At 47.5% G+C, this 26,086-nt stretch overlaps 8 protein-coding genes across 8 annotated transcripts; 5 read left to right on the top strand and 3 right to left on the bottom strand.

Annotated features, from left to right (window-relative positions):
- Positions 1 to 789: 789 nt before the first annotated feature.
- BBBOND_0200160 (Chitin_bind_4 domain containing protein) lies at positions 790 to 5,637 on the bottom strand (the record flags this gene model as incomplete). The annotated part of the gene is made up of 1 exon (XM_012911591.1): positions 790 to 5,637. One exon carries the CDS (start codon positions 5,635 to 5,637, stop codon positions 790 to 792), a length of 4,848 nt encoding a protein of 1,615 aa, XP_012767045.1.
- A 994-nt stretch (positions 5,638 to 6,631) lies between these two features.
- Positions 6,632 to 8,202, top strand: BBBOND_0200150 (hypothetical protein; the record flags this gene model as incomplete). Its single annotated transcript, XM_012911590.1, has 3 exons — positions 6,632 to 6,635; positions 6,790 to 8,106; positions 8,132 to 8,202. 3 exons carry the CDS (start codon positions 6,632 to 6,634, stop codon positions 8,200 to 8,202), a joined length of 1,392 nt encoding a protein of 463 aa, XP_012767044.1.
- Positions 8,203 to 11,107: 2,905 nt separating this feature from the next.
- On the top strand, positions 11,108 to 14,731 carry BBBOND_0200140 (hypothetical protein; the record flags this gene model as incomplete). The annotated part of the gene is made up of 1 exon (XM_012911589.1): positions 11,108 to 14,731. One exon carries the CDS (start codon positions 11,108 to 11,110, stop codon positions 14,729 to 14,731), a length of 3,624 nt encoding a protein of 1,207 aa, XP_012767043.1.
- A 205-nt stretch (positions 14,732 to 14,936) lies between these two features.
- On the top strand, positions 14,937 to 15,911 carry BBBOND_0200130 (hypothetical protein; the record flags this gene model as incomplete). The annotated part of the gene is made up of 1 exon (XM_012911588.1): positions 14,937 to 15,911. The coding sequence occupies one exon, from the start codon at positions 14,937 to 14,939 to the stop codon at positions 15,909 to 15,911; it is 975 nt and encodes a 324-aa protein (XP_012767042.1).
- Positions 15,912 to 16,747: 836 nt separating this feature from the next.
- Positions 16,748 to 22,048, top strand: BBBOND_0200120 (Ribosome-binding protein; the record flags this gene model as incomplete). Its single annotated transcript, XM_012911587.1, has 1 exon — positions 16,748 to 22,048. One exon carries the CDS (start codon positions 16,748 to 16,750, stop codon positions 22,046 to 22,048), a length of 5,301 nt encoding a protein of 1,766 aa, XP_012767041.1.
- A 203-nt stretch (positions 22,049 to 22,251) lies between these two features.
- On the bottom strand, positions 22,252 to 22,562 carry BBBOND_0200110 (hypothetical protein; the record flags this gene model as incomplete). Its single annotated transcript, XM_012911586.1, has 2 exons — positions 22,252 to 22,493; positions 22,517 to 22,562. The coding sequence occupies 2 exons, from the start codon at positions 22,560 to 22,562 to the stop codon at positions 22,252 to 22,254; spliced, it is 288 nt and encodes a 95-aa protein (XP_012767040.1).
- Positions 22,563 to 24,123: 1,561 nt separating this feature from the next.
- BBBOND_0200100 (hypothetical protein) lies at positions 24,124 to 24,315 on the top strand (the record flags this gene model as incomplete). The annotated part of the gene is made up of 1 exon (XM_012911585.1): positions 24,124 to 24,315. One exon carries the CDS (start codon positions 24,124 to 24,126, stop codon positions 24,313 to 24,315), a length of 192 nt encoding a protein of 63 aa, XP_012767039.1.
- Positions 24,316 to 25,244: 929 nt separating this feature from the next.
- Positions 25,245 to 25,808, bottom strand: BBBOND_0200090 (hypothetical protein; the record flags this gene model as incomplete). The annotated part of the gene is made up of 1 exon (XM_012911584.1): positions 25,245 to 25,808. The coding sequence occupies one exon, from the start codon at positions 25,806 to 25,808 to the stop codon at positions 25,245 to 25,247; it is 564 nt and encodes a 187-aa protein (XP_012767038.1).
- Between the last annotated feature and the right edge of the window lie 278 nt (positions 25,809 to 26,086).

Raw genomic sequence — 26,086 nt, 5'->3', positions numbered from 1 at the left:
CGTAGAACACTACATAACAACATTGTCACCTCTTATGCATCCTATAAACAGCGATGGCAACACTCGATTAAACTGCGGAAATGGGTAACACGAATAAGAAATTTCAATCCACAACGATGCTACCAGCCAGCATCGTTGAGTTTGATTTTATGTGTCGCAGGCATGAACAGCTCATCTGATCAGTATGTAACTATGTAGCCTCGCATGGACGGGTCCGTGTTTTCGACGTGTATCTCAACGACGTGCCACGTGTATTATGTTGGCAACCCCGTGACCTCAGGAGTGAAACGCGCATAGGCGTTTGAGGCAGACATATTCCCTGCCAAAGTGTACAAATCCCATAGTTTGGGCGTGTTGCGGATTTCAAACATAATGGGCACGTATTGCGTATGAGGTGGATGTTTGGTTGTAAGAAACGCGGCTCCAGGAAACTACAAGCCAACGTTGATGTAGTGCTGTGTATACTCATCATTGTAATCAACGTGAAAGGGACCGGTGGCCCCAGTAATCACGTCTAAGTGTCTTCCGAATGACCTTACAACCATCCGTTGTACTGCCTACGGTAATACAGTATCCCTGGCAATTATCTGCCGCACAAACCATGCATGGCGCATTTGCTACCGCGGCGTTCTTTACCGTAACGATGCACCAGCAACGTGTGCTACACCTAAGCTATGAACAGACCTACAAAGTGGACGCAGTCAAACGGAGGCGCAGCGCAGTACACCAGTAAGAGCATATACATTACACTGCATAATGCCTAACAACATGAATATGTGAACGCAATTATTATTGAACTACAAATTGACTAAGTGTGTCTTCGTCGAAGTAGTCGACGTCTTTGTAAAGTGAGAGCATCTTCCGGCCTTTCGTGAGTAAGGCCTTGACGTCGATGCGGTGTGAAGCCTTGGTGCGGATAAGGTGTGATCGTATGCGCAGCACGTCCAGGCGGTACAACATCGTGTTGGTGAAGAGGAGGAATGCAAGAGACCAGAGTGCCACGAGGGTGAAGATGAATGGCTCCCGGACTGTGTAGAGGAAATTGTCCATGGCGGTCATGAGTGATGCGATAGGCTTGCCGTTGACAATCTCCTTCAGCTTGGCGATGACATCTGAGCACTTGAGCGACACCTGCGATCCCACCTCCGGCGGCGTGAACCCGTGTAAGTAGAGGAGGGGCAGCGCAGTGGAACATGAGTGGAAAAATTTGTCACTAGAACATTTATGCTTCAGGAGATCGTAGTACAGCTTTTGAAGTGACTCATGCAGTCTGTCCGGCAGGTACACCGTCCAGCTGAGGTAGGTGTGGGCGAAGCTCTGGGAGTACAGGGCGTACGCCCGGTAGGTGATGGGCGAGCAGTGTGGATGGCAGCTGTCAGCGTCACTGCCGCAGCCAACAAGTGTGGACAGGGTATTGGGATGGTCCTTGTCGTGGCTGGAGTTGTGTTTGGATATGAGAGACTCAGAACCACAGATGCCCCGAACTGCTTGGAGGTCGGAGTCACCAAGATGGTCCCAGTCGGGGCAGTCGGGATGTGACTTGGTAAGAGATGAATCCAGTTGAGATAATGAATCCAAAGCGAAATCGTACAACTCCATACCGAAATTGTGGAAGTACGACACAAGCTCTCCTGTCGTTCTCGGCGTCCGCCTGGTGAGGCAGTTGAGGTAGGAGGACAATGTCAGCAGGGGGTCCTCACCGCCGCAGCTGGGAGTGAGGATGGATGAAATGACACTGCCCAGTTGTAACTTCTCTGGCAAATCCTTCGCCTTAAATCCCATCCTGATCCTGCTCTTGTGGCACAGGTTGCTCGGGTCGAAGAGGTGAGTCTTGAAGGTGGAGTCCCAGTCGTCAGTCAGGAAGGACTGGAGGGGGGACTTCGTAGGACTGACGTCACTGCCATAGTTACAATCCTGCCAACCACCATGAGACTTTCCTTGCTTACACTGCGCTTTCAGGAACGCCAACTGGTGGTGGCAGGCGTAGACGTAGTCACGCAGCTGGCAGAGGAGACCGGCGGGGTCGGTGGAATAGCGAAGCTGACTATACACTGATTTAAAGTCGATGGGAGACAATACGTCGTTGGATTTCATACGCATTATTCCGTTCAGAACGTGTGCTGAGTAGAGACAAGCCTCGGTGAGGGTGTCGGCGATATTGGATGCGGGCAGAGTGGGAAGGTCACCGGTGATCGCAAGGGCATACTTAGGGTACAATGTATCACTGTTGATTTCCTTAAGTATACCTTCCATGTGTCTCTCTGTTTTTGCAGTAAGTCCGTACGTATTGAAGCCGACCAGCCAGAAGAGCATGGCCTTGACGTTGGTGGGAGGCGGTAGATGGTCGGAGTCTGGGGGAGGGGGGAGAGTTGGTGAGGTGGCAGAATCATCAGCGTAATTCCATGGATTATTGCACATGTTGGGATTGGGATCCACAGTAAATCCGTAATTTTTAAAAACACCTATATTGTTGGAATAATCGGTATCTGACTCAGGATCCATGTTGGGAATTGTATCATCCGGCAAGGCAGGTTCTATTGAATTTGTTGGTGTCTGAGAATTATCGAATTCTTTAATTCCGTATATAATTCTGGAATCATGCGGTTTTTCGATTTCTAAATGGATTGTTGGATGCGGAGGCATCGCAGTGTCAAAACCGCCATTGGGAATCGGTAACAGCTGGTTGGATTTCGGAATGCGTGCTCCAGTGACCATTGGTAATGTCGATATCGTCGAATAATTAGGCGATTCCAGGAGATTAGAGGCAGTCTTGGAAAAAAGTGGTACACCAGTTACGGCTTCGGCCGCCTCTCGTTGTCTTCGGTATTCCACTTCTTTGAAGTACTTTATGGCATCGAGAGTTCTTTTTACCTCTTGTTGATGCTTTTCCTCTGAGTTATTAATTTTTTCATTTTGTTCTTGATAATATTGTTCCCACTGCTTCTGCCTATCCCGCTGTATATTCGTAGCTTGGTCGTAGGCCTCGAATTGCAACTTGCTCTCATGTTCATGTTTATGTGGTGAATCATCCTTAATCTCTTCACCATCCACGTAGCCAACATCAACAACCGGCTGGCCGTCGAAACCTGTAGTTATTAATTTTTGTTGTTCTGCTAGTAGTAGTTGGTTTATCGTCTCCTGCATCAATTTATCTTTCGATTTTTTTACCTCCTCAATCGATTTGATTAGGTCATTGGCCTGCATGTTTACATACGCTTGGCGATTGGCTTTTTCTTTGAAAAGTTGTCTTTCATCATGAGCTTGAAGTCTTTTTTGTCTATCCTTTTCTTCTTCTTCAAACGACGTATCTGGCATTGTAACACCGCCCAGTGTCGCATCTGACAAATCTGAAATGGCATAACCGTCAGGACTATAAAAGGAATAGGATCCTCTAGAGATGTCATAATCCGGATGTGTTGCAGGGTTATTCCCCTTTCCACTCCACCGAGCTCCCTGAGGGGTTATCTGCCGACCACTAGGTAGATTGGCGATAGGTTGATGTGTATGAACAAGAGGAGTATTAATATCTTGCGTCCGAAGTCCCTGAATATCTTGTGCATTAGAATAGGTAGGTGAGCTGGGTGGAAAGTAGTGCGCCTTGGATGCATCCCAAGCTTTACTAATGGCTTTATGAAACGGATGGAAAGTGGAAGTCGTTGTCTCAGATTTAGGAACACATATCGTTCTGCCACCAAACATCATGCGAGACCTATCTTTAGAACACGGATTACGTTCAGAGGGGGGTTGTGTTTGAGGAATCGTAGGTTCCATTCCACCCCCTCCCGCTCCACCGGCACTTAAACCAGCGGACGCCATACTACTGTCACCTGAAACCGGCTGAGCCTCGTGAACATTTTGTTGAGCAGCGCCAGAAGTAGCTGCCTGGGCACCCCGGCCCTGATCACCACTGGGACCAGGGGAACCAGGTGGCTCAGAGCCTGCACGTGAATCACTTGAAGTCTGAGTTTGTGCCGCCTGTGCGACTTGTGAACTAGGAGAGTTTGTTTCAATTTGACCACCCGCTTGACCTTGCCCTCCCTCCGCTTTCTTGCCCTGGTTCTGTGCTCCCTCAGATTTCTTGCCCTGATCATGACCACCGCCATTTACAGCACTCTTAGCTCTAGTGACAGCCAAATTTACCGCCTCAGGGTTAGGAATAGAGGTAACTTCAGGACGAGGAGGCCCTATCGGGCCTCTGACTCCAGTTGGCCCAGTCTGTTGCGTTGATTGAGCATGATTATTTGTCCGTTGAAGATTCACTCCAGCTCCTGTACCACCGCTGCTTCCTCCCCCTCCTCCATTACCACTCAGGATAACGTGTAACACGTTATTTTGCTGCCTACCAGCATCTTGACCGTCTGAAGGCTGTGGCTCCGGCGCAGGTTTCGCAGGCGCAGGCTTCGCGGCTGCTACAGGCCTTGATGTTTTTGCAGCCTCACACCCCTCACCTTCCAAAAGTTTTCGCAACTTATCCAAACCGTCATCATCTTTACCGAGCATTTCTAAAACGGTACGCCAATGATGTGTCAAAGTCTTATATGCTTTGCCCAGGGTTCCATAGCTTGTGTCACCGAATATGAAACCGTAGGGGAAAACATGATTGGTGACAAATTCCGCGAGCTTGGGCTTCTTGGTTGTGTCGTCGACTGGGAAACTTTTGTTAATTTTAATCACATTCTGTCGTACATTTTCCAAATTTTCTGCCAACCATTTGGCAGTCCTTTTGCCGAATTCCCTAGTGTTTAGGGCTTCGAGCACCGGTGACTGGCCGGTGTAGGAAAAGCCATCATTCCTGAAAATTTTTTTACACTCCATTTTAATCATCGAACAATGGGATGATAATTCGGTCCAATTTATACATTTTGGCTTAAAATGATCATTCAAAGTTTGTTTTAACTCTTCACCGCCCTGATTCCTCTTCTCTGCTGCAGCCACAATCTCGCAAAATAAGTTCACCAATGCCAGAGAGTTCGCAGTGTTCACCTTGTTGGCACCGGCATCTACCAGAACTGATGTGGCAAATACGTCACGAAAATAATTGTGTGTTGTTTTGTTCAGAATCCTTTCAAGGTCACCAACCATATTCTTACCCCGGGGATAGGCAAATTTAGCACTAAAATCGTAACCATATGTCAACTCTCCGTAACTGAAGCCTCCAGGTATTAGTTCAAGCTGAAAAGATATAGACAATCTGAGATATTGCTGCAGGGCACCACCAGACTCAGGGTAATTGCCCCACCATCCCCGCCGTTCCGCATCCCACCCAGGATACAAATCCTCCCAGTACGAACCTCCCACTGCAGCATACTTATAATCCACATTATACAACAAGTAATACAGCGCGGCAAGGAACTTGGGCATACACTCAAAAAGAGCACTAGTAATCTCTTGTGAGCTCTTGCCTGTATACTTTCCGGCTGTTGGACTCTTGGCTAATTTATGATAGAACTTCGATACGTTTGTGAGGAATTCGGAAAAAGGGACAGGCAGTGTTCCAGTCAAAGAAACATGATTATAATAATTCCCATAACGACTAGCCAATTCACTGGCCACGCTGCTTTTCATACCCTCGTCCCTTTTCAGCCACTCAAAGAACTGGAGACAGTCCTTAAGAGTGCGAAGCCGAATGTTCTCCATTCTTTCCACACCCATTCACTCATGAAGCTCAACTTAACAAACGCTACGACAAGCGTTCCTATGGTGTCAACCAGGAAATGCTAAAGCTATCAAAGCTCTAAATTAGCGCCCCTCACAGAACACTTAGCCAAGCCACTAATTGCATTAGGTGAATAGGCTACAAAGCAAAAAGTTGACTGACAAGTATCTCATGGTAGGAAAACTAATCTCGACAAGCGTGGAACCGCAGCCAATCATTTGTCCACTCCGCCTTCGTAGACAACATGAAAGACTGCAACGATATTACCATCTCACATACCTGAAGTGGGATTACGGTGATATGTCCAGGTATCCTGCAGACACGAAGCTCCAGTTGCTTATGATTAGGTGGGCTGCAACAGGGGGTTAACGGCACGGCAGCTCCCCCGACCCCGCATTGCGGCGTTGCCAAACCTTCACCCCTCAGCGTATGCAGCCATTTAAAAAAAAGGCATCCAACCGACCGCCCGCAACACGACAGCTGCGCGTCTTGCACCACGGATATACCAGTGAGATAAATGCATGTGAATTTTATTTTTTGCCGTAACATGCGTATCAACAGACATGGTCATCGTCTTGTATCTACTCTACCCGGTATAGACAACGCTACTACTACTAACCAAGCTGTTGTTGCCTTCCCGGCCGCCTAGACAGACCACTGTGGGGGCAAAGTGGGGTAGCCATGTTGGTGATCGTTACTGTCTAGCCCACTGACGCCACGTTACCACGCCGCCTAGCGGTTGTCACGCCGGAATAGTTGACTTTGGCGTTCATCACCTATCTACGAATCAAATCAATGCCACACCATACCATACATATATGAGACTGATGAACAAAAACCTCAGATGATGATACCTATTAACCGCTAGCCTATATGATACACAACTAAGCTTCGCATACTACTGTAGTCATTGGGGAGCACCGTCACATATAAAAAGTGTTTTACAACTCAACATCCCAAACGACAAGCGTCTTAATGGGTTGACTACATTAGACATTGCGTTAGGAGGTAGGTTAGGCGGTGTGTTGTTTGTTAGTTGGACTGATGTGTTATTGATAGACTGCGTCAGCGTTGAATGGTAGATGCCATGAAGTCGCAGTGATATACCTTTTGACTAGTGTACCTTTGAGCAGCGACTGGCTGTATACTTCAGGTGCGGCACTGTGCCAAGACTTCGACACTGTCCGACGATCTCTGCAAGCCGTTTTACAATGTTGTTCATAACACTGAAGGATGTCTGTCGTCTCGAACCGCATCAGAAGAGCCGTACTTATGCGATGTCATTTCACGATTGTCAACGCTTCAAGGCTCTGCTCCGAAAGACTCTGAGAATCCTCATAAAAACATTATACATAATCTCTGTGCCTCCGCTGGCAGCCTATTAGGTGATCAATTTCCTGGTACCTACGACGGTTCTGGGATTGTGTACGGCAACGCCTCCCGCCTGTGCGATGCCATCTTGGCATTCCTGTATGCCGTGTTCAGTGATGTACATGGTAACCAGCCGTACGTCGCTGGTAGAGATGTATTACATGATGTGATTGTGGAGTTAAAATCCCAACTATGGCGTGGTCACAAGGGGTTTCGTCAAGCCATCCCCAAGGTGGTCACTGGCCTCCAGAGGTACAACGCCGCTGTCGAGGCTTCTAACGAGAAAGTCAAGGAGCCGATTGAAACTGTGTTGGATTACGTGGCACCGGATGGTCAGTTGCGTAAAGGTATACAAGCTTTGCAGATAACGGAGACATCTACGTCCACTCAAGATGAGAGAACTGTCGAGTCCGCTGCCTCACTGGTGGAGGACTGCAAAGAGGTTGCCCGGGTCTTCTCTAAGAGCTTGACGGCGGCAACAAATGCCATTAATGACCTGAACCCCAAGCTGAAAAGGAAGCTCGAGGACGCCAGGAGGAGCTTTTTCAACCACGTCGACTGGCTGAGCAGGTGGTCCAAGAAGGGGCAGAAAAAGCGGTTGGACAAGATGGTACAGAAAATCAAGACCAGGCTTAAAAAGCTCGCAAAGGCAGTTAGATACAGAATTCGACAAGAAGTGCATGCCGTTGTCGTGTTGTCGAAGGACCGTGCCAGTGAGATTAAAATGAAGTTGGAAGGTGTCACTGCCAGTCTGGAGGAATATGTCAAGGAACTCGGACAGTGGATGGGTAAGGCAAAAAAGTATATTCAAGATGTGAAAAAGTATGTTGGTAACATCATGGAGCAACTTGATGGAGAGCATAGAAAGGCGATTGATCAGGCCGCCGCGGACATTGATAGTGAGCTTGGCAAGAAAGTTGAGGAGTTGAATAAGTGGATCACTGAGGCAGAGACAGCCGTCAGTGTGGTTAAGGAGAAGGCGGAAAATGTCTATGGGAGGTTGGATAGGGATAACAGTACGACGATTGGTGGAGGACTTAAGAAGATTGAAGCTGCAAGAAGCAAAGTTGAGAGCGTGAGTAGCGAGCTTAAAACTGTTCACAGTGATTTGGAAGATCGGAAAGATGCCGCGCACGGTGTGCTCACCAGCGCTGCTGGGAAGGCTGGAGAGGTGAGTAAGCAATTGGATCCGTCACAACATGGTGATGCCCATCCAATTGGCAAGAACCTTGAGAATATTGAGACCGCTGAAAAGGCTATTTCATCCGCAAAATGAACAACTCAAAAGTCAAGTTGAGAAGTTGAATACGTGGATCACCGATGCGGATGATATCCGCAAAAAAGCACAGGACAAAGCTGAGGAGGTTTACAAGAGCTTGGAAGTTCACAAGGAACTGAGTGAGAAAATCGGGGAAATTAAGGAAGCAAACAAGACGATTAAAAATGTTAATAAGGAGCTGAATAGTGTTGACAAAAATCTGGAGGATTGGAATAAGGAGGCTGGGAAAGTGATTCGGGAGGCGGTTAAAAGGGCTGAGGAAGTGCACAAGAAGTTGGATGACAAAGATGGACAGCAGCCGATTGGCCAAGGCATCAAGCAGATTAATGCAGCTAAGGACGCAGTTGCTCAAGTGGATGCGGAGTTACAAAAGGCTAACGACGACCTGAAGAAGTGGAGAGAGGCGGCGGAAATTGTGCTTGATATAGCGGTTAGTAGGGCTGCAGAGTTGCATAAAGCGTTGGATCCTGCAAAAGGTAAATCGACGCTGGGCAGTGAAATTGATAAAATGGATACTGCTAGACAGGATATTCAAAAAGCAAATGAACAGCTTAAAACACAAGTTGAGGCTTTGCACAAGTGGATTGAGACTGCCGAAGATATACGCCACAAGGCTGAGAGCAAGGCCAAAGAAGCGTATGATAAGTTGCAAGTTCATGAGGCTCTGAGTGAGAATGTGAAGAAGATTGTGGAAGCCAAGGAAAAAAATTGAAGGAGTAAATAAGAGTGTTAATTCCCATCTTGATAGTCTGAATCTGTGGAATGAGAAGGCTAAGGAAGTGCTTCAAGGCGCGATTGATAATGCGCAGTATGTTCATGATGCGTTGGATATACGTGCTAAAGGGACGCAGTTAAAGAAACAAATCGAGGTCATTGAACAGGCAAATGAGTCAATTCAGGATGCAAATAAAACGCTCGAAGAGCATGTTGCCAATCTGGGTAAGTGGCAGACTGCAGCCAGGGATGTCATTGACAAGGCCGACGAGAAGTGTGATGAGATACTCAAGCGGGTTAATAAAAATCATGAGAACAATGATGGAGGAAAGAAAGGCCCAGTGATTCTCACGGAAGCTTCGAAGTTACAAGATCACGGCAAAAAGCTTCTAAACGCTGCCAAGGACGCTAAGCAGAAAGTTGAGCAGAGAGTCAAGGATGCGTTGGAGGCTGTAAAGGACATGGACGCAGATCTCAAGACAGATTTGAAGAAAATCAAAGATGATATTATGAAAGGGATAAAAGATGTGATTGGAGCTTTGAAGGTTAATGATTTGGATGAGAAAGTGAAAGAGGATTTGAAAGCGTTGAGGAGGAGGATTGAGGGGCTTAAGGATAGAGTTGAGAATGGCGACAGTCTGGTGAAAGATCAGTTGAAAGCGGTTGGGGAGGCGAAAACTCAGCTTACTGAGAAGACTAAGGAAATCAAAAAGCAGACGGAAGAGGAGATGGTTAAGAAATTTGAAGAGAGTATCAAGAAGCCGCTTAAACAAGAGGTTGAGAAAGTTACCAAGGCTATTGAGGACCTTGGCAAAAATATGGGTGTAACTGGCGCATCAGAGGATGATAAAAGGAAACTTCAAAACATTTTTGAGCATATTAAAGGAAAGGTTGCGGATGTAAAGGGGAGTGCAGGGAGCGGTGCTAATTATGAAGGTGCTACAGGTCTTGATGGTATTGTCTCTAAAGTGAAAAAACTCGCTGGGGATTTTATAAATGACAAACGTAATGGCAAAGGGGTTGAGGCCAGAGTTGAGGGGTGGCTTGAGAGAATTTTGGGGATCAACAAGAATAACGATAAAGCGATGCAAGCTGTGACGTCTTGGATTAATCTGTACAATCTCCAATTTAAAGAGGATGATACCAATTTGAAAGGTCGTGTTAAGAATGCAATGAAGGGCAAGCTTATGAGCCAAATTGATGCGGGTCAGGAGATGATTAATGAACAGGTTGTAACAGATAATATTGTACAAAATTTGACTAGGGTTCAAAAGGCTTGCGAAGCATTTGCCGATGCGCTTGATGCCGAACTGACAAATCTTAAAATTGACGGCTTCTCCGCTCCTATAGTTAAAGAGGTTCAGCGTTTGTCAGTACGCACGCGGTCGCGTGAAAATTTTAACGGAAATCTCACCGCCGCCGTCAAGGCTGCCCTGATTGCACTCTGTAGTTGCGTCAGGCAGGTGGCCGCGGAAGTACAGTTCTTAGGCATAAGCATGTTTGGCGAAAAGATAGACGCAATAAAGCAGACTGTTGATGGGCTTGACGGTAAGGTTAAAAAGGCAACTGAGGAGTCCGGCACCACTGGTACCCCCGCTGATGGCACAGCCCAAGCAATTGACAAGGCGATAGGCGATGTGAAGACGATGGTTGACAACACGATGCAACAGAAATTCGAGCAGAAAGTCAAAAAGCCGGTTGAAGAGGCGGTCCAAGGCCTTGACGCTGCCGTTACCGAGTACGACACCAAAGCTAGGCAGCAAGTCAAGGAGGCGGCTAAGAAAGCGATTGAGCAGGCGGCTAATGAAATTAGTTTGAAGAGTGATAAAAGCCAAATTGACCTGTCGAAAAAAATGCCGACTTTTCACAAAGCCCACACAAAGATCACTACGAACCTCAAACCACAACTTGAAAAATTACTCAATGACCACATTGGGAGGGATGACACGCGTGATGGTAAGAGAGACCAAATCAAACTGTCGAGAGATTTTAAAAGATATGATGATCATGTACGCATTGGCCATCTAACGGATTACGTGTATGGACGACTGTCGCTTGCGATAGAGAAGGTTTGAGATGAGGGGCTGATGGAGATTAATGAGCTTATTGGTAAGAGAGGTGGCGTCGGTTCAGCAATCACATCTGAGACATTCACCGGTGCGTTCGGCAACATTGAGAAAGAGCTTAACCAGATTGCGGAGTTGGTTAGTGACACAAGGCAAAGTTCCTTTGGAGGATTAGGCCCGAACAGGCACAGCCTGAAAGAGTTCTTGAAACGGCTTAAAGATGGGCTTGATAATAAGCGACTTGGTGACGCAGAAAAGGGCCTTGGTGCAATCACAAAGGCAACTGGAAACGTGCAAAGTAACAAGTTCGGTCCTAAATCGAGGGAGATTGAAAAAGCCGTCAAAGATATTAAGGCGCATGTTGAAGAGCTTAGAAAGAAGTTGCTGAATGAGAGAGGAAAAGATATCATCTACACTTTGACTGACATTAAGTCTGTTGGTCTTGGCTATGGTGAAGCTTTTTGGACGACAGTTAAGGGTCAAAATATTGGTGGTCTCGGTAGCATTCAAAAGCACCTTCAAGAGCAGAATGAAGAATTGCCGAAGCAAACGAAACTCATTGACGCAGCCATCGATGATATTAGGTATGAACTGTTTCAGGTCGGAATCAGGTTGAATCACAAAAACGAAACCGACGATGTCATCGACCAACTAGATTGGTTAAGAAGAAAGATTGGTATACGTGACGCAAAACACGGAAATCTTCTTAAAATTCAAAATGAGATTCGTCGGCTACAAAGCGAAACGTTTACTGAGAAACCCGACGCAGTTGACAAGGCTAAGACAGCAATTGAATCAGAACTTAAAAGGCTTCGGGGCGTGTTGGAAGGTGAGAGGGACAATGATGTTATCGTGACGTTGAGAGATTTGAGAGACGTTGGCTTAAGTGAAAACAAATGGAATAAACACAAAAACACAAAAGGTCTTAAGCAAATCGAAGAGGAACTTAAATCCCAACAGGAATCGTTGACCAAACAACCCGAGCAAATAAATTCAGGCGTCAACCTGATTACCAAGCAGCTTGATGAGCTGAGAACCGCGTTGCAGAGCAGAAACGGAAATCCAAAAGATGACGTGATAAACAGTTTAGAAGATTTCTTAAGCTTTGGTTTAAACGGTAGCAATTGGCAGAATGGTAAACCTGGTCTCGGTCAAATTAAACAAGACATTCAAGGGCAGAATGCGAAGTTGTCACAGGCAAGTGACAGAATTGAGCAAGCAACAGATAGGGTCCTCCGCGAGACGGAAGATATGCTTAGAAAGGTTCAAAACAATTTAGGTCCTGAATTAGTGCCTTATGATACCATCACGTCATATTTACGTCAGCTGAAGGAGAAAATTGGGAAAGAAAATGGTAATGGCGAGGGTCTTCAAGGCATCCAAAGAGAGATTAGTAGGATGCAAGGAGATGCGTTTAAAAGCAATCCCGAAAAAATTGGACAAGCAGAACGAGAAATTGCGAACGGACTTAGAAAGCTACAAAGTGAGTTGGATGGTCATGTTACCAATCCGTTGAGAGATGTGATACAACAGGGGTTAGGTGGCGGTGACAAATGGAATGGCCATAATGCCAAGAGTTTTGATCATATTGAGAGTAACCTTGAAAGGCAACAACGTGTATTGACCGACCAACCCGAAATAATAAGCTCAGGTATGAAGGAGATAACTGACGAACTTCAGAGTCTCCGAACCGAGTTGCAGGGCACGGACAGCGACGATCCCGAAAACAGAGGCGTGATCAAGAACTTGGAATTCATGACAAAGCAGATCGGCAATAACGACGATGAAGGCCTTAAGAAGATTAAGCGTGAAATGGAGTCCCTCAAGAACGACCAGGGCAAAGGGATCACTGACAGTTTGGATAAGATGAGCTTAGCCATCCAAAAAGCTGGTGCCCATGCCGGCTGGAACCTGGGTCAGCTGGAGGATCCACATATCGACGGCAAACTCAAAGACATACAAGATGGTCTCACCAACCTCCGACTCACCGACCTTGCCGAGGCCATCAAGTTATGCGACAACTTCCTCAGAGATGCCGACGAGATAGAGAAGAACACCATCGCAGCCCTTTTAACGCACGTCGACGATGAGGTGGAAGATGCCATCAAGGACCTCACCAAGGTGGCCCGCACGCTGTACGTGGACTCGGTGAGGGAGGCGTTGGAATTGTTTGCCAAGAAGGTGGATGAGGATTTGGAGCAGCTGCCAAATGAGATAGACAGAGATAGGTACATGGGCTATAAAGGGTTCATGAAGTACTTGCAAGGACCGCTGAGCTCCGATCTAACAGGTGACGAACAGAGCGTCGCAGAATTGTCATCCGCATTCCAGGAGGTCTTCGAGCAAATGGAGAAGTATGTAAAAGGGGAGCTCACCAGGCTGCACGATGAGCAGAACAGAGAGCGAAATCCCTCATTGCCACCAACCGAAGATCCCTACACGCCTAAGCTCAAAGATGTTTATGACGCGTTGACTGCGCTGCTCGCCTACCTTAGAGACAATGATGACGGTGCCGACAAACTCACCGAGCTGGTTGAGAGGCTGACCAAGGCGCTGGGTGATTTCGTACCCTCCGACTTCAAGCACCCGTGCACTCCGCTGCTGGACACTGTCTCTCGCGGACTTTCCAAATTTGCCTGTGAGTTTAACAACACGTACATCTCAGCCTACTCCGGTCAGCGGTGCAGGGAGGAGCACGCCCACAAGTACGCCAAGGTGTTACTCAGCCTGATACCTACGACGTACACAGCGCTTACCAAGTTGGCGACGAAATGTGAGAGTGAGTGGAAATCGTTTCATATTTGTGAGTTGACTGCTGACGACAGGGACAATCCCCTTGGCAACTACCTCACGAGGTGCGGGTACAGGGTGTGCAGTTCCGGGAGTGAGCAGGACGCCGAGTTGAACCACATGTTTACTGGCGGTGGGATTTACGAACTACTTACCACCCCGATAGAGGGCGTGGCCATCGAGATGATGATTGACGGTGAACCACTCAACAATGGAATTAACTTGATCCACATCATATCGCTGCTCTACAACACCCTATGCCACTACTTCCAGGTGTGCCACATCTATGTTTCCCCTGAGCCACGGTACCCCTGCACAGTCAGGGACATGCTGTCGTGGCTCTCCGGGCTGCAGTATACACAAGTGGCAGACAAGCTGCCTGGCCACTGCAAGGCGTTGCTCAACCGCCGATGCCACGATGGCGACACCCCCAACAGGGACGATCCCATCATGGCCAAGTGCATTGGTGAGCTACCATTAACCATCGCTAGAACATGTTCAAACTCCACTGCCCTGCTCACCGTTATCCAGGGCAACGGCCACGGCTTCGACCTGGCAGCCTACCCGTATTCGGTGGACTTCTCCAACAACCGCGCCAGGCTCCACTACCACGTTGACCCTGTCGCACTGCTTGATATGCTACGTGAGATAGCGTGCCGTCTATGTAGAGTGCTCTACTTCCTGTACTCCCAGTGCTGCCGCAGCACCGCCCGGGTAAAGGGGTGGAGGGAGTGCACATACGGCCGGCAGGTGCAGTCACACCACTGGCAGTGTAATACATTGGGGAGAGGCTTCACTAATACTACAACTACTACTACCAGTACTACTACCACTTCCTCCACCACCACCACTTAGGCTGCCCGCCCACGTCGCCGCTTCAGTCATATCTCTCTGACTCCTGCCGCATGCCCTAACTGCTGCTGATGGCACCATCGAATGTGCCAACTGCACCGCCAACCAACCCGGCCAGCAGTGCCTCACTCCGCTCGGCTTCTGGGATATAGGCTTTGCCGCTTCCATAAGTGGCACCGGCTGGGATCCTGCCAAGCGCCTCGGCAACATGTGCCGTGACGCCGACTCATGTTTGTTCGTGCTGTGCCGTACTGTGTTCTTGCTGTGTCCCACTGCACCCTCATCACTCGCCGACGTGTTTGCATTGTATGCTCAGCTGCTACGGAAGTGGGACAGTCATGACCATGTTAAGCACCGTGGCGGCACATACACTGACGCCTCCGATTTCATATCGCATCTCAACACGGACGGCATCGACGGCCTCTTCCCACTGTGGACAGAGCTCCATGGTAGCTACGAAAATCACAAGCTCACCCGTGCCATCGCATCGCTCGCCGGCCATGATCACAAAATCCATGATGCGCTGTCGAGCCTCTCGCATGAGTCCACTTGCAAGTCATCCCGTGGATGCGCTCCCTACCTCCAACCCCTAGGACTCCACGCCCATCACACCTACCCGCAGAAGCACGCCGGGCTATACATCACGTGGATACTGCACCTGGCATGGAAGTTCTGGGAGTTGCTATGTGAATTACTACACGCCCTGGACAACATCGACTGCATGGCGTCTGGCTGTGCCACATGCCCGTGCCAACCCGGCACCCACGGTGGGAAGGATGCCTGCCACTGCCCATCTCTCGTCCAGTGCGCCGGGTCACTGCCCACCCTCTACCGCTACGGATTCACGCATCGCAACGCAAATCTCCTAATTACTGACAACTATGCCACTCGCTGCGGAGATCTCAACGCACAACTCAGACAGACACTGCGCTCCGACCACTTCACCGCATTGTTTCATCAAATCGACCAACTCATGTGGCACATACGGATGCCGTTCCTATACAGCTTCACCGCACTGTGGGCAGTTGTGGCGCTGTACATAGTCCACACTTTCCTCTACCGCATGGACATCTTACGCATCAGGTCACATCTCCTGACCAACAGGGTATCACATCTCATCGACGTCAAGACGCTACTCATCCCGAGCAGAAAAATGCTAACTGTACGACGCCAATTACTTTGACGACGACCCCAACGAGCTGCTCAACATAAAATAATAATTATCGCAGTTACATTGCACATTGTACGTTCTGTGATTAGAAGTGTTTAATTGTGTCTTGTGATGCGTTGTAGACTGGTTGTGTATGATGGTTTCGCTCACTGCCACTGTGATCTCTTGTATACCCATGACACTGACGAACAATCTGTTCAAGTGGCTGACCTAAACAGTGACTTAGTGGGTGACCTAAACAATGACCTATACCCTGACCTACTGACTGACCTAAACGCTGAAGTAGTGGCTGACCCACTCGTTGACCTAGTGAGTGACCTAGACAATGACCTAGTGAGTGACCTAAACGCTGACATATTGCTTCACCTAACGTTTAACCAAATGTCTGTCTATACTGCTCCATTTACACCCACAATCCCTACTGTTAACACCACCTTGCTACCACTCTCCACCCTCTCACTCCAGCATGGCTGCCTTGCCTTGTCGCCTTCCCTCCTCAGGTGATCGGTATGTCTATAGGATTCGTGTGATGGTTCATTGATTTTGCAATATGGTTTAGGTGTGTCATTGTCTTAGTATGATGCGTATTGTATTTAATCAGCGAGTCACTTGCTAGCCTTTCCACCCAGCGCCCTTAGTTGTCTGCCATGCTGTATTAAGCGGCGTCACCTTGGAGGTGTGATCACTCAAGTGTTTCCCAGTTCACGTAGTCATAGAGGCTAGCAGTGGTGTTTTGTGAGAGTGGATTAAAGGGGTGATCAATAAAGTGTATCCCAGTTCACATAGTCCTGGACCTCTGACGTGGTGATTTGTAGCAGTGAATTAGTGGGTGATTGGAAGTGGACAGGATGGCGGTTGATCGTATGATTCCCGAGTTCAGTACCCTCAAGCAGTGCTTGGAGTTCCTATATTGGCTGCATACTGACAAACAAGGAAAAGGTATGCAATACAGGGTGACCCGTCGTCTGAAAAAGCTGCTCGAAAAAAAATATATAAGTTTTGATCCAAACGATGTTGAAGTTGCGCTGTCAACTTTCCTTAGAAGGGTATCCACGTTTCATGAAAAATTATGCAAAAAGGCGGGGCAAGGCGACTATAATCCGGGTAAGGCCACAGATGCTCTCTATGCTCTCCTGCGGTGTATTCCAAAGTTCCTCGCCGTGATATATTTCTTGAGGTACCAAGTGGACGATAAATTCGGAGCGATAGGCGGCGGTGGGTGGAAGGATTATTGGCTTGGGTACGGTGCACTGGGTGGAGTTTTGGCAACTAGAGGCGGTGAGCTGGATAAGTATCTTTATGCAGCAGCTACAGAGACGCGATATGGTGTCATTCCCGGAGGGTTTGACATAGGTGGACAGGAGGTAAATTTCCGAAGTGGCTACCGCCAGGGTAGCGCTATGGCAGGTGATCTCCAAAATATTTGTGAAAAACAAAATGGACAGTATTTTCGTGATGTATTCGTCACATCAGTGTTGTCCAATAAGTCTGGAGTTGATGTCTCTAACGTTGCCAACGCGCTTCGGTTGGTGAGAGATTTTTGTGGAATATTTGGACCAGAAACAAACGAGAATGAATTCAAAAGCCACGTACAATCTAGGGGTAATTGCATTGAATGGGATAAATTAAAATCGCATTGCTTCACACTTAAAGAGTCTCTTGGCAAATTGTTCACCGGTGGAGCCTTTTCCTTCACAGGGTACGGGAGGCAATATAAATACCTTGATAAAAACATTGATAAACGAATGGCGAGTTGGTTTAGAGCAAATTTAAATGAGGTGAGAAAACAATTGGCAAAAATTGAGTCTTTTACAAGTAAAAATTACAATCATAGGAAACGTAATGTGCCTCCAGAATATTACACCGAACTTGGTGCACATCTCACCAAATATTTATTTCCCTATGGATTCACATTTGATGCAAACTCCTTTAAAACGGGAACCGCTCCTTATGAGAGTCTGAAAAAGGTTTGGGATAGTGTAATCGGTGATCTTAAGAATATTGGCGGCGGTTTGGATGAATTTAAAAAAATATTGGATGGTACAGCGTGTACAAATAGAAAAAAGGATAAGGAGTATAAGCCTAAGACTGAACCCGAGTCTAATGCTGAGATTGGGCCTGAGGATGAGGATCAACTTGAGGATGGGGATGAACTTGAGCCTGAGATTGAGTCTGAGGACGAGTCTGACGATTATCTTGATTCTGAATCTGAGAATGAGGATCTCCCTGACGACAAAACCGAAGCAACTAAAACCGAGGCCGCAAAGCCAGCGGCCCCAAAACCCGAGGGAGCACAGAACCAGGGCAAGAAAGGGGAGGGAGCACAGAACCAGGGCAAGAAAGCGGAGGGAGCACAGAACCAGGGCAAGAAAGCGGAGGGCGCACAGAACCAGGGCAAGAAAGGGGAGGGAGCACAGAATCAGGGAAAGAAAGGAGAGGGAGGTCAAAGTAATGCAACATCCCCTGATTTATCAGCTGCAGAGGTGGTACAAACTCAGAATCCAAGTGCCTCAAGTCCAGACTCTGAGGCATCTGGTGCCCCTAGTCCCGGTAGTGGTCAGGGCCCGGGTGGCCCGGGGTCTACTTCTGACCCCGCTCAAGGAAGTGGTCGAGGACCTCAGTCAGGTGCGACTGACAGTAACACGGTATCTGGGCCGAGTTCCGGTTCAGGTGGCGGTGGAGCTGGAGGGGGTGGAGGGAAGGGAGATGATGATTTGCCCCAAAAAGTTACGTGCGAAGGTGAACAGGTATCATTGTATGATATTGGTGGCAAACCAGCGTGTTATCCAAAACCTCATAACTATACTTCAAATTATTATAATCCCGATTGGGACGATGTCTGGAATGCCCAACAGCGAGGAATGCTTAAAGATGAAAATATAACTATACCTATACCCTCTGAGAAATCTAAAAGTCGTCACAGAATTACTCCATCCACCCTTCCAAATCAGCCCAGTCGGCCTGCTCCAGGGTCTTCCTCTCTGTATCCAGGTAGCCGTGATGGTCATAGGCGTCCGTACTATGAAACAGGAGAAGGGCAACAAAAGCAGGGTAGTGGGAGTGTACATCATAATGCCGTTGTTGATCCACCTGTATTTTTTATGGACGGAAAGCCCGTACAAGCATACTACGATAATAAACAGCGGGACGCCAAAGATCGTATGGCGCAACAATACAAAATCTATGAAGCGTTACGTCAGTCACGGGAACGACAGGATATGGAAGAAGAGGTTAATCTGAGAAATGAATTCGACCAGAAACAAAAGGAGGCAGATGCGAAGTGGAATATAGAGCGGGAGGGGGAAGGTAAGCGTGCGAAAAAATATGATGAAGAGGTAGACAGAATACAAAAGGTATTGGATAAAGGCAGAAGGGATACGGAAGCACGCCGAAGACAGGAAGTATTCAAAAAAAAACCAATTGTATCGCCGCCTTATGTAGATGGATTTCGACCTACAGAAAACCGACAGTGGCAATGGTGGCCATGGTGGTATCATGACTTGCCGAATTCTCCAATTTCCGGCAGTCCAGTAGATGACCCCACGAACGCCGATGATAAGGAAATGGAAAATTTGTATCATAAAGAGCTGCAAGACAAAATCACGGCAGGCGTGGATAATAGAATACATATGTTAAAAATGGAAGCCGAAGAGAAAAAACTTATTGAAAAGGACAAGAAATATGCAGAATATAAATTGCAGTCTGAGATAAGAACACAAGAAGCCATTGAACGTATTAAAAAACGAAACGAACTGAAGAATAGAGCCGCTGAGAAAGTTGAAGAAACATTGAAAGATACTACGGAAGCAATTTGGAAAACTCAACTGCAGCAAAACGTGGATTACATAGAAGAAAACGTGAGAGATGCAGATGCCAAAAAAAGATTGCAACAAAAACGGTTGCGGCAGCAAAAACAAGTAGAGCAGCAAAACGTTAGTCGTGATTCTCCAACATCTACAGTCTCCGCCCTTCCAAGTCAACCCAGCCGTCCTGCTCCCTCACCTTCCGGTCAGATCCCGTTTTCTTCTCAGCCGCCCAGTGGCATCCCTGCTAACCAGAGTCCGCAGTATGTTCCACAGGAGAGAAGTTCCAGGGAGCGAGTTGGGGATATTGAGCCTGTCGATCTGCCTATGATATCTGTTGGAGGCAGTGCGGTCCCTGATTTCGAACATGAAGAGAAGGAAGCTAAATTAAAAAAACTTTCTTTAGCCAAACAAACAATGGAAAAATGGGACTGGGATGCGAAGCAGGCAGAGCTTTATAAACAGATGCAGAAAGAGAAAGTTAATTGGAACACACAAGTAAGGGAATATAGAGATAATTTACATAGACAGAGTCACGAGACATCGAGAACGCCTTTCTTATCTCGGAAATCATCAGTACCGATTGTTCAGAACGTCGATATTCTCGTCCCACCTATCACAGCTCGGAATATCTCCGGTCGGTCAATTGAAATCCCGACAGTTCAACTCGACCACGATAGTGCTTTTACGGCTTCTGCCATACAGCAATCCACAGGCCACAACATTCCTGATTCCAAAATTAACTTTCGCAAGTCACCTTTTACGCCACCATCGAAGCCTACTGGACGTGATAATTCTCTGACCCAATCACCACACACTGTCACATTTGACGATAATATCATGTTGAGCATGACAGGTGCATCTGGTCAACCGGTTGTCGGTGTCAACGGAAAAGTGGACACATCACAGATTCCAAGTGACATAAGGGTTAATGCGGGAGACCGATACCATCTAGAAGGACAAGAAGTACAGGACGATAAGTTAATTAAACGGCAGGAGCGGAATATTCAAAATCTGCAGAATGCTCAGATGCAAATCGATTCTGAAAATAAACAACGCGAACGTAAAATGCAGGCGTTAAAAGAAGAATCGAAACACATAAACGACAAACAAAAAGAATTAATGCAAGCTGCACAAGTAGACGCTGATCGCATACGTGCGTTCAATGATTCACAGTTTGACATCTCTAGTGCCCCTCCACGCAACGATCAAATCCCATTCGAGATCCAAATCGACGTCCCGAAACGTCCACTACAGGATTCGTCATATGACATAGACCTATATGACCCTTATGCCAACACGGCCGATATCCTTAAAGACGAGTTAAAACCTGCAGAGGGTAAAGGCTTTTCTGGCGTCCTTCAGACTAATTTTGATCTGGACTTTGCGCCGGAACGTATCGGACTTGACGGCTATGAAGATCCCGGGATGCCGCGTGACTCTCCAAGGAAGGCAGATGAACGCGTTATTAACCCATTTAGCACAGATGAATGCCAAAACCCTTGGTCCTTCGACACTTCTTCAACTGATACACCCCCTCCACCTGCCTCCCCTTCCCCAGACACCGACCATCTGCCCCCGCCCAGAACCGTTCGGGAAATGCTTTACTGGTTTGTTGGATTGAATACGTATGGATTCATTGGGATGATTACTGAGTATGTTGAGTGCCTTCTAAAGAATGCTAACAAGAATGTCTTTGATATGCCAGATGCCCTCGAGGTCACCAGAGATCCTTACAACCTGAACAGTTCCCATGTCGCCGATAAGCTGACAGAAGCGTCTCTCTACTCAGCCACCGTTATCTACAAGATTAGGCATAACAATGACTTCAAAGCCTTGCCTCCCGTCGACTTTGAATCAGTTTACAGTCAGTTTCGTTACTCCCCCGACCCCGCCTGCCTCCTCTGCCAGCTGCGTGACTACGCCTACGCCTGCCACCACCAGTTGCAGTTCCTGAAGGCGCAGTGTAATCGGGACAAACTAAGTGGCGGGTGGCAGAGTCATAAGTATGGAAATGCGGTTTCCCCCTCTGACTCCCCCCTCCAGGCGTTCCTGACTGACGGCTGGGACTCCACCTTCAAAACTCACCCCTTCGACCCGTGCAACCTGTGCCACAAGAGCAGAGTCAGGATGGGATTAAGGAAAGGGGATCTGCCTAAGATATCGAAGCAGGGCAGTGTCATTTCCTCCATCCTCACTCCCAGCTGCGGCGGTAGTGACCCCTTGCTGACATTGTCTGCCTACCTCAATTGCCTCACCAAGTTACATGGCCACTGCCACCAACTTGGCCTATCGAATCATTCATTAAATTCAGATCAATCTCAGTCACCGTGTGATAGGCTGTGACAGCAATGAGTAGCGATTTTGTTTCAGCATGTGATATGCCATGGTGTCTGGCAAAAACTAGATCGCACGACCAACGGTTATACAACAGGCTCGATGTAACTATATGTGGAACAATTGTGTTTGTAATTGGATCAAATAATCACATTGAAACCGGATGTGACATGGCAACAGTGAGACTATGTGGACTGGGTGAGGATATAAGACTATTGGAGTTTAGGCTTTGAACTACGGAATCCATCACGTATTTCGGCGAAAATTGTACCCAGACTTTTGTTGTGGAATATACCGAGGGTGTAAAAGACCAAGACGACAAAGGCGATTAATAGAATAGTGCCGGCAAGCACGCAGGCAAAAGCAATGCCCCTGCACTTAGCGTTATCGCCTTTGCATTGCGGTTTACTACAACCGAGGCAATTACCCATTTGCCCTAACTTACTTGACAACACTGCACAGCACTGAACAACGTACTTATACCTCGAACACCCTCAGCCAACTGACGATTCACAATGCCCATAACCCCACCCCTACCATGCCATCCCCCTTTGCTGGGGCAACCATGTTCCAACATCTCAAGCCGCTGTCATGACATGACTATCCAATACCCAAGCATGTGGCGAAGCGCATGCTGATAATCAAGTGGCGCGTCTATCCCAGCGTCTCCCGTGTAGACGTATACGCGAAGACCGATACATGGGCAACGTCCTTGCAAAAATATTTAATTCCGATTATTAGCATTAACGCGCAGTGTTTCGTCTACTCTACCTCAACTCCATGCCGAAACATTTAAGAATTCATGTTAGCTTAACAAATAGTCAGTCCATTTTCGACTCAATCACCTAGATGACCTGCTTTGGTCTCTCATCAATCCCAGCTCTACACCATTCTGTGCAGCTGCCTTCGGCTAAATGTCGACCTCCACTATGGTACCACACCAGCATATTCCCTCAACAATACACACCGTCTGCCAAATCAGCATTGCAACCTGCCACCGGCCTGCTGCATAGACTCTGTTAGTGGCCCTTAGCTTCACCATCCCAACCTACCCTGATGCATTTGTCGATGATAGGATATCAAATAGCATCTACTATACAGTTGTGTTTTGCAATTTTTTCGCCAACTATCTCGCGGCATGGAATGCCATGTGATATGTCTATCGACGTTAAACGTAAGTCAACACCGCATCATAACCAAGCCTCACTATTTCGTACTCTAAACTGCGCATATCAACGACGCATACGGTGTATGACGTGTTTTTATGTGAATAGAGTACCCTACACCCAAACTGCGCCGTATTTGGTAGGGACTAAACATCGCAGTACCAAATTAATTTTAAAGTGATATAGCAGTGAATTTGTGATTTCTTGGTGGTGTAGGGAGACTTGGGAAAGTGGCGAAATAGCTATGGGAATAGCAGCATGGTAACCGTCTACTAACGTGTATGATGGAATTGTATAACATTATAGTGGCGATAGGTGTCAAGGTGACCTATTTATAGGCAATATCTATGTGATACCTGGCATTAAGCAGCGATTATCATTACTAGCGATGCACCATATTTTGTGCTAGCAAATCAGCAGGACGTCTGGGCGGCCGAGGGTAACGCATAACACGCAATTTTGGCCAATTCGGTTGAAATAGCCAATGCGGATTCGTTGTTGTCTCAATCTAGTTCGTAACGGTCAATATGAGTACTTGCGGATGCACGGCCAGGAAATATTTAGTACGTTACTAGATAACTAGTGTGCCGTAAATTCATAATACTGCGATATGAGTGCAATAACACTATGTTGTAACTAATCATAAAATGCGATGCAGACTGAATTTATAGGCGAAATATATCTCGAACTCTGTGAAATGGTCGAATGCGAAAGACGCACATAACGCATACAACGACGGCAATGATGATGATGATGGAAATGACGATGACAGGAGCGATGAGATCGGAGGAAGCAGTGGATGCAAGGGCAACCGCTTCAGGAAATATGTCTTTGCGTTGACAACATCCACATTCACAGGAAAGCCCCCCGTTTTTACATACTTTTAGACATAGTTCAAGCGAACATGTCAAATTCGCCATGCGCCTCTCTGAAATCCTCTCTAAACATGGTGAACAAGTTAGACTATCACCTGTACATGCGTCACAACACAAAAGACAGCAAATACAACCCGTGTCGCTGCATTTTCTATCACCATCACGACATGTACATTCACTAGTCATCTTCACCCTCTCCTCATCAACCTGCACAACCATGAACCACGAACCTTAGCCCCGGACACTTAGGCTGTCTCCCATCGGCGCCAAGGTAGCAGTCACATGACCACCATCCGAATCGCTGCCAGTCACTTCACTACTGTGCAGCTATCACAAGTGAAGTAGTGCCAAGTCGAGGCATGTGAACGGTATCCTGGCCATGGCATGCAGGCCAATCGGTGTCAGTCGTGGAGTCAACTCCATACATCACAGAAAATCCGACGTTGCGACTGCTTAAGACTGCTGTTGCATTGGTATCATGATAAGCGCCTGAGTGAGCCACAAAACTTGCTTGATACGCTTCTCATCAATACCGATACTATCTATGTAACATAACCACGCCGTACGCTGACCACGTCGCAGTCCCGGTAACATCCATACCATAGCAATGTAACTGATAGCTAACGTGCCAAACAGTGACGCTGTAGACTACATATGATATCACCTAGCGCGGTAAGCGTTATCTGATCACGTCAGTGGCTAATCACTTCGCTTCAGATAGCACCGGTACGTTGTGGTGACGTAGACACGTCCCACAATTAATTTACAGCTCAACGTGTTGGGTAACTAACGTAACAACGCAACGACCAAATTAAGGTTTAGGTGTTAGGTCACCGCACTGCTCATGTGATTGGCCATCAACGCAATCATTACTGTCTAGAACATTAGATGCTAGTTGCCAGTTAGGTTATTGCGATTAGCTGCGCAGTAGATACCGCACCCTGTGGAAGGGCCGGATGCGGAAGTAGACCATGACGCAGACGACGACGATGATGAGGGCGACGGGGACGATGATGTAAGGGAGGGGGTTAAATGGTCACCTCACTGCTCATGTGATTGGTCATCAACGCAATCATTACTCTGTCTAGCACATTAGATGTCAGTTGCCAGTTAGGTGATCAGTGGAATTTGGATTACGATTTTTGCGCCAACAAATTGCTGAGATCAGCTGTAGAACGCGATGCAGAAGGGTATCTTGCGTACGAGGAAATCGCGGATGTTGCGGCCCACCGGAAAGCGGAAGATGCATAGGTCGAGCAGGATGATGGCGACGATGATGGCAACGATGACGGCGGCGATGGCTTGGGGGTCAGGGGTGAAAGATGGAGAAGTGTATTCATCATGGGTCTGAGCTTCGAGATTCCTCGATTGCTCTTCGGTGGCTTGAAGATGCTGAGCACCGGAAGGAGCAGAGTGTACTTGTGCACCGGTGGAAGAAAGCGTGGCGGCAACGGGAGGCGGGGGAGGAAGGGGCTTGCAGGTGGCATCCTTATCATCACATTTTTTTCTGCAACATTTACATTGACAATTGTAAACATCAATGCATTTAATCTTACATTGCGATGTTCCGCACTTGTCAAGCTGCTTGCCTTGTTTGCGCAATCCGTAATATCCCCAACACTCACCGCAATAGACACTCTTACATGTTGCGCAACACCACGGACAACAAACACATGATCGACCCATTCGACATCCCGTACCACATATACACGGATCCCCGCTCCCCATCTTCCCCTCTCCCTCCCAGTCCCCTCAATCTGCAAACATATCAATCACTCAAGCAGCACTCACCAACTGCAACACGTACCACTGCCGCTCCCAGTCCACTCAACCTGCAAACATATCAATCACTCAAGCAGCACTCACCAACTGCAACCATGAACCACGTACCTCAGCCAAGGACACTGCCGTCTTCCATAAGTTCCACAGCCACCCGGCTAACCGCCATAAAACTTACATCCAATTACATCACAACTATGCAGCTGCCAAAGCTGAAGTACTACCGA

This window comes from Babesia bigemina (genome assembly GCF_000981445.1).
Source record: "Babesia bigemina genome assembly Bbig001, chromosome : II".
NCBI lineage: Eukaryota > Apicomplexa > Aconoidasida > Piroplasmida > Babesiidae > Babesia > Babesia bigemina.
Note: the sequence above shows the minus strand (reverse complement) of the source record. Positions and strands in the feature narration are given on the sequence as shown.